General features: G+C 50.1%; 1 protein-coding gene across 1 annotated transcript in view; it reads right to left on the reverse strand.

Moving 5' to 3' along the window:
* vta1 (vesicle (multivesicular body) trafficking 1) overlaps positions 1 to 7,092 on the reverse strand; it is a gene marked incomplete in the record, with an annotated part of 23,717 nt that overhangs the window by 15,384 nt on the left and 1,241 nt on the right. Inside the window, 2 exon segments of the mRNA XM_037686018.1 lie at positions 188 to 315; positions 4,120 to 4,214. Of these exon segments, the coding sequence (XP_037541946.1) occupies positions 188 to 315; positions 4,120 to 4,214 (223 nt within the window).

Here is a 7,092-nt window from a genome sequence, read left to right on the forward strand (position 1 = left end):
GGCTTCAGGTGGAGGGCGATAAGCATCGGGCTTCAGGTGGAGGGCGATAAGCATCGGGCTTCAGGTGGAGGGCGATAAGCATCAGGCTTCATGTGGCGGGCGATAAGCATCGGGCTTCAGGTGGCGGGCGATAAGCATCGGGCTTCAGGTGGCAGGCGATAAGCATCGGGCTTGATTTGTGTCTTACTTGTGGAAGCGTCCCGCTCGGTCCTCGTTGTCGGCGTACAGGAAGAGTTTGAGGGCGTAGTTTTCGATGTGGGCGTTTCCGACCACCTCCTGAGTGATGGACTCGTTGTCGCTAAGCTCCTCCTTCATCTGAAAAACAAAAACAACGAACAGCTGAAGAACTGAGCACAACAAACGGTCAGACCCTCAGGGTCCAGCTCTTTTGGTTTTTGTCCTTGAGGGGTCCTGATGCTGACCAACTCATACATATTCAATTTGTTTGTTTTATCTGTAAGGTGTTAAATTGGATTTATTATTATTATTATTATTATTAGGGTTTTATAAACTGCAGCCAAAAACAGTGAAGGTCAATGAAAGCCTTGAAAGTCCTGGTTCCCGAGACCCCTGGGGTTGCACGTGATCCCGAGACCCCTGGGGGTGCACGTGATCCCTCTGATTTTTATTTTCGGGTAAACGACCTGAAATCTGAACTAATATTTTAATGACGTCACTCTGACCCATTTCTGTGACGGACCACAGGGAAATGCCGGGTGGGTCCACTCCTTTTGTTTCAGCCGGCACATGACTCAGAGATGGGGGGTTCTGTTTTGTGACCAGAGTCTCCAGTTACAGGGTAAACCCAACCAGTACGTTTTCGGCTCGATCTCCAGTTGGTTCTGTCTCAAAACATTCGGCTCATTCAGGACATTCCTGCCGACACTTCTGGTGTTTGTGCAAGTTTTACTTTGTGAAATATTTAGTTGTTGTTTTCATCATTGAAAATGAAAGCAGCTCCATTCAAGTCCTTTAAACACTGAGCCGTTACTGCTCACTTCAGCTGTTCTTCTGCTTCAGCTTCTTTCTGCACACTTCAGCTGTTCTTCTGCTTCAGCTTTTTCTGCTCACTTCAGCTGTCGTTCTGCTTCAGCTTCTTTCTGCTCACTTCAGCTGTCGTTCTGCTTCAGCTTCTTTCTGCACACTTCAGCTGTTCTTCTGCTTCAGCTTCTTTCTGCTCACTTCAGCTCCCATCAATCTGCTTCAGCTCAAAGACGTTTCTCTGCTTCGTTTTGAGAAGATGGAACCACTTCCTGCAGAGAAGACTTTGAGAAGCTCCGCCCTGAACTTGTAATAGTTCCAGAAGCTCCGCCCTGAAAGTTCACGCTCAAGTTCTTTTGGTAAATTTCACGTGACCCAGTCTTCACCTCAGTGAGCGTCGCCTGCAGGAACCTTCTGGAAACAGAAATCCAAGACGTGTTCCTGAAGCAGCGGTCATCTCATTATCTTCCACCGGCCTCCAGAGAGAAGCTCCGAGTCCAGCCGGCGAACACGAGGTGGAAAACAGAACTAATGAGTCCAGCAGGCGAGCCGGGTCACCGGGGACGGAGCTGCTGACTCAGCTGCGTTACAGGCGAGACCTGGAGGAGTCCGAAAAACAAAGACCTCAAACATGGAGCGTGTCCTCCTGGGACTCTGGGTCTGACCTCCAAACTGTACAGAACCTCAGCTCTTCAAGTTCCTGACGCTTCACAGAAAAAACTCCACAGATCTCAGCGTCCATCCGAGGTCCTCAGAGACACTGTCCAGGTCCTCCTGGACGAGGTGTTCCTAGACCAGAGAGGATCAGCAGTTCTGACAAAGTTCTGTCGATGTGGAAAACGTAAACATACGTCCTGATTGAAGACCCTCAAACGTTCTACTCAGAGAGGAATTAAAGTGCTGAAACCTTGAACCTGAAGCAAAAACATCTGATCATCTAGAGCCCAACGTCACCAAGCACCTGGTTGGAGAGGTTCTGCTCCTGTGTCCTCTGAGGGGAGGCCACTCTTCTTACATGTGGAGAACTCCAGGACCTGAGGAGACCAGATGGAGGCTGTGGAGGACCTGAGGAGACCAGAAGGAGGTTCTGGAGGACCTGAGGAGACCAGATGGAGGCTCTGGAGGACCAGATGGAGGCTGTGGAGGACCTGAGGAGACCAGAAGGAGGTTCTGGAGGACCTGAGGAGACCAGAAGGAGGTTCTGGAGGACCAGAGGAGACCAGAAGGAGGTTCTGGAGGACCTGAGGAGACCAGAAGGAGGTTCTGGATGACCTGAGGAGACCAGAAGGAGGTTCTGGAGGACCTGAGGAGACCAGATGGAGGCTCTGGAGGACCAGATGGAGACTGTGGAGGACCTGAGGAGACCAGAAGGAGATTCTGGAGGACCTGAGGAGACCAGAAGGAGGTTCTGGAGGACCTGAGGGGACCAGATGGAGGTTCTGGAGGATGTGAGGAGACCAGATATTGGAGGTTTTGGAGGGAATTCTGTCCCGTTGGGGGTCTGAAGGAGGACTCTAGCTGTCCAACAGTTCTGGATCTACTCTGCTGGATGGAGCAGATGTTCTAAAACCTGTAGATACTTTTCTATATTCATTGAGTCTTTCCAGAGGCTAGAGGCATTAATGCACCCCCATACCATCAGAGAGGCAGGCTGGTAACAGGTTGGATGGCTCCTCCCCTCTTTGGTACTGAGGACTAGCATCAGTAGTTTCCAAACAAAACCTCAGATTTGGACCAGTCTGACCCAGAAAGTTCTGGACTTCACCTCAGTCCACTTGAAACGGGCTCTGGTCCAGAGAAGACAGCAGCGGTTCTGGATGGTCTTCACATCTGGCTTCTTCTTTGTCTGATAGAGCTTTAAGCAGCAGCTGTGGATGAACGGTTTACAGACGACGTGCTCAAAGTTCTGGGACTTTCCTGATCAGAACAAATCAGAACCTCAGAACTTATTTTAACCCTTTGATTGTAGTCACAGGTGGACATGAGAGGTTTCAGGTGGACCAGCTGATGGCCTCCTCAGAGACGTTACTCAGACCCACAGAGGTTCTGGAGAACCGCCTCCAGGGGAAACCCTGCAGGTGTGGATTTTAATGAAGAACTCGGACGTCTCTGAGGGACTGCAGCTCGTCTCACGTCTCCGTTAGTAAAGAACGGATCGCTTGTCTCGACGGTGCTGGAAGTTTTCAGCTCAACAGAACCTGAAGCTCATGAAGGAGAGACGAAGAGCAAGAAAAATTAAGAGAGGAACAGAACACAACAGCTCGGTTCTTCTCGTCAAGACCAACTTTTACACTTGACCCACAAAACAAAACCCACAGAGGCCCGGTCTGGTTCTGAGCCCGGCTCGGTCTGGTTCTGAGCTCGGCTCGGTCTGGTTCTGAGCCCGGCTCGGTCTGGTTCTGAGCCTGGCTCGGTCTGGTTCCGAGCTCGGCCCGGTCTGGTTCTGAGCCCGGCTCAGTCTGGTTCCGAGCTCGGCCCGGTCTGAGCCCGGCTCGGTCTGGTTCTGAGCCCGGCCCGGTCTGGTTCTGAGCCCGGCTCGGTCTGGTTCCGAGCTCGGCCCGGTCTGAGCCCGGCTCGGTCTGGTTCAGAGCCCGGCTCAGTCTGGTTTCGAGCTCGGCCCGGTCTGAGCCCGGCTCGGTCTGGTTCCGAGCTCGGACCGATCTGGTTCTGAGCCCGGCTCGGTCTGGTTCTGAGCCCGGCTCGGTCTGGTTCCGAGCTCGGCCCGGTCTGGTTCTGAGCCCGGCTTGGTCTGGTTCCGAGCTCGGCCCGGTCTGAGCCTGGCTCGGTCTGGTTCTGAGCCCGGCTCAGTCTGGTTCCGAGCTCGGCCCGGTCTGAGCCCGGCTCGGTCTCGTTCCGAGCCCGGCCCGGTCTGGTTGTGAGCCTGGTTCTGGACTACGAGTCAGATTAAAATGCAAAAGAAGACAATAAATCATGAACGTGGCAACGTTCCTAACACTGATCGTGCTTCATATGAGGACAGAGGTTCAGAACCAGAACCACTGAGGAGACGGGTCGTGTCTCCATCTGAGGCCCATCAGGAAGCGGCTCCTGATGACAAAATGGCGCGTACTTTACCGAACCAGCCTCCTCGGACCACTCGGCGCCCGCGGGTTCTTCTCAGACGGGAACAGGACTTACCGACTCCAGCTGGTCCATGAGTTTGACCAGGAACTTGCGGCAGTCGGGGGTCTTGCTGTCCAGCTTCATGCCCGTCTGCATGGCGTAGAGCCGACCTGCAGGACAGGACAGAACCGCACCTGAGACGAGCTTTCACCTGAACAGAGAAAACATCCTGATGTTCTGCTCCTCTGGTTCCGACCCACTAACTCCTGACGTCACGTTCAAATACGACGTTAACGCCACAATTTAAAATCAATCTGCATTTTGCCTCCACATTCTTTTCTGATTGTTTTTATTGACAAACAAACAAACAACTAGATGTTCTCTTAGAAACAAGCATCTGTGAGGGATCACTCTCAGCTACTACCACTCCAGATTTCAGCTGAACGTCACGGAGTTACATCTGTCTTTGTGTTTCCAACACCAGGTGGCTGTGGCGGCCATCTTGAATCAGGCTGAATTCAAAGATGAACACGAATCACTTCCTGAAGATTTCATTCAAATCCACCTGGAGCTTCAGGAGATATTTTGCTAACACACACAGAGTCAGAGGCCCAAGCGCATGGTGCCGCTGACCCCCAGTGGCCCGGCTCCATCACAACAAACAGCACCGTGACAGAACCAGAACCAGAACCAGAGAGACAATCTGCTTCTACCTTTGAGTTGAAGGTTTCTCTGCAAAGTTCTGAACGGCTCATTGAGCCGGTCCGGTTCCCTGAGGAGCAGCAGAGTCCAGGCTGCGGGTCAGAACCGGGTTTAGATGCACACGTGGAAGGTTCTGAACAATAACAGATGGTGTTAGTGCAGCTTTAGCAGAACCTACGGGACTTAAAATGACCCTGCTGAGTCCCCGTAGCTTCCTGCCGTGGAAACGTTTTACAAATTCGTGTTTTCACTCGTGTCCGTCTGTGAGAGCCGAAGTTACCGGAACAAAACTGTCTTTAATAAAAACTTCACAAATATGTCCACGAGCCAAATGTTTGTCATGATGCTGTGTTAGCAGCCATGCTAACAGCTAATCAGCAAACACGCTAACTGTGTTAGCAGCCACGCTAACAGCTGAGCAGCAAACACGCTAACTGTGTTAGCAGCCATGCTAACAGCTACTCAGCAAACACGCTAACTGTGTTAGCAGCCATGCAAACAGCTAATCAGCAAACACGCTAACTGTGTTAGCAGCCATGCTAACAGCTAATCAGCAAACACGCTGTGTTAGCAGCCATGCTAACAGCTGAGCAGCAAACACGCTAACTGTGTTAGCAGCCATGCTAACAGCTGAGCAGCAAACACGCTAACTGTGTTAGCAGCCACGCTAACAGCTGAGCAGCAAACACGCTAACTGTGTTAGCAGCCATGCTAACAGCTAATCAGCAAGCACGCTAACTGTGTTAGCAGCCATGCTAACAGCTAATCAGCAAACACGCTAACTGTGTTAGCAGCCATGCTAACAGCTGAGCAGCAGCCTGGGATTAATGATTTTTATTTGTTTATATGTTACTGTGAACTCTTTACTAGGAATAAAAATATGTAAATGAGTTGAAGTAAAAGAAGCTGTCATCATTTTAATTTATCTCTGTGTTTTTCAACTATAATGCAAGTTCATCACAATGAAACCATACCTGATTGATCGAGGCCCGGGTTAACAACGAGCGCCACCACCGGTGCTGTTGACAAACAGGGTGCCGGTGGAAATTATGTTACAGTTATTTGAAGACCACGAGGAGGGAAACGTGTCAGGAGACAGAGGGAGAAGAGGAACGTCAAGAATGTAGGACTGAGGGTTACAACTCTAAATGTGGGGAAAATGACAGGCAAAGGTAGAGAGTTGGCTGACATGATGCTGAGAAGGAAGGTAGATGTTTTATGTGTCCAAGAGACCAAGTGGAAGGGCAGCAAGGCTCGCAGCATTGGAGCAGGTTCAAACTGTTTTACCATGGTGTGGATAGAAAGAGAAATGGAGTAGGGGTGGTCCTGAAGGAGGAGTTGGCAGAGAATGTAGTAGAGGTGAAGAGAGTGTCAGATAGGGTGATGTGTCTGAAGGTAGAAGGTCTGATGCTAAATGTCGTCAGTGGTTATGCTCCACAGGTTGGATGTGATGTGGAGGAGAAAGATACATTTTGTAAAGATCTGGATGGTTGTGTGTAGAATGACTGTTGTTGTGAAGAAGAGAAAAAGAGTCAAATCAGGGAAGAAGACCAAATGGTGGAAGATGAAGAAGGAAGAATGTTGTGAGAAATTCAGAGAGGAGCTGTTAAAGGCTCTGGGTGGTAAGAAAGAGCTTCCAGATGACTGGACTACTACAGCAACAGTAATTAGAGAGACAGGTAGGAAGGTACTTGGTGTGTCATCTGGACAGAGAATGGATGATCAGGAAACCTGATGGTGGAATAGTGAAGTGCAGGAAGATGTTCAAAGAAAGAGGTTAGCCAAGAAGAAATATGACAGAGAGGACTGAAGAGAGGAGACAGGAATATAAGGAGATGGGACGTAGAGCAAACAGGGAGGTAGCTAAGACAAAGCAGAAGGTGTATGATGAGTTGTATGGGAGACTGGACACTAAAGAGGGAGAGAAGGACTTGTACCGATTGGCAAAACAGAGGGATCAGGCTGGAAAGGATGTGCAGCAGGTTAGGCTTGTTAAAGATAGGAATGGTAATGTTTTATCAAGTGAGGAGAGTGTGATGGGAAGATGGAAGGAGTACTTTGAGGAGCTAATGAATGAAGAGAATGAAACAGAAAGAAGAGTAGAGGTCATAGAAACTATGGACCAGGAAGTGGGAAAGGTTAGTGAGGGTGAAGTCTGGAAAGTTCTGAAAAGAATGAAGAAGGTGAAGGCAGTAGGACCTGGGGGGTCCTAAAACGGCATAAACTCTTACAGAGTGATAAACATCAAAGAAAAGGGCTTTAAAGGAAATTTACCAACAGAAACACGATCCCTGCCTTCAGCCTTAGTTTCAGGGCCCTGAGGAGCAGCTGGTCAGCTGATGTTGG

Source organism: Nematolebias whitei, chromosome 12, assembly GCF_014905685.2.
Source record: "Nematolebias whitei isolate Nwh7 chromosome 12, NemWhi1, whole genome shotgun sequence".
In the NCBI taxonomy this organism is placed as follows: domain Eukaryota; kingdom Metazoa; phylum Chordata; class Actinopteri; order Cyprinodontiformes; family Rivulidae; genus Nematolebias; species Nematolebias whitei.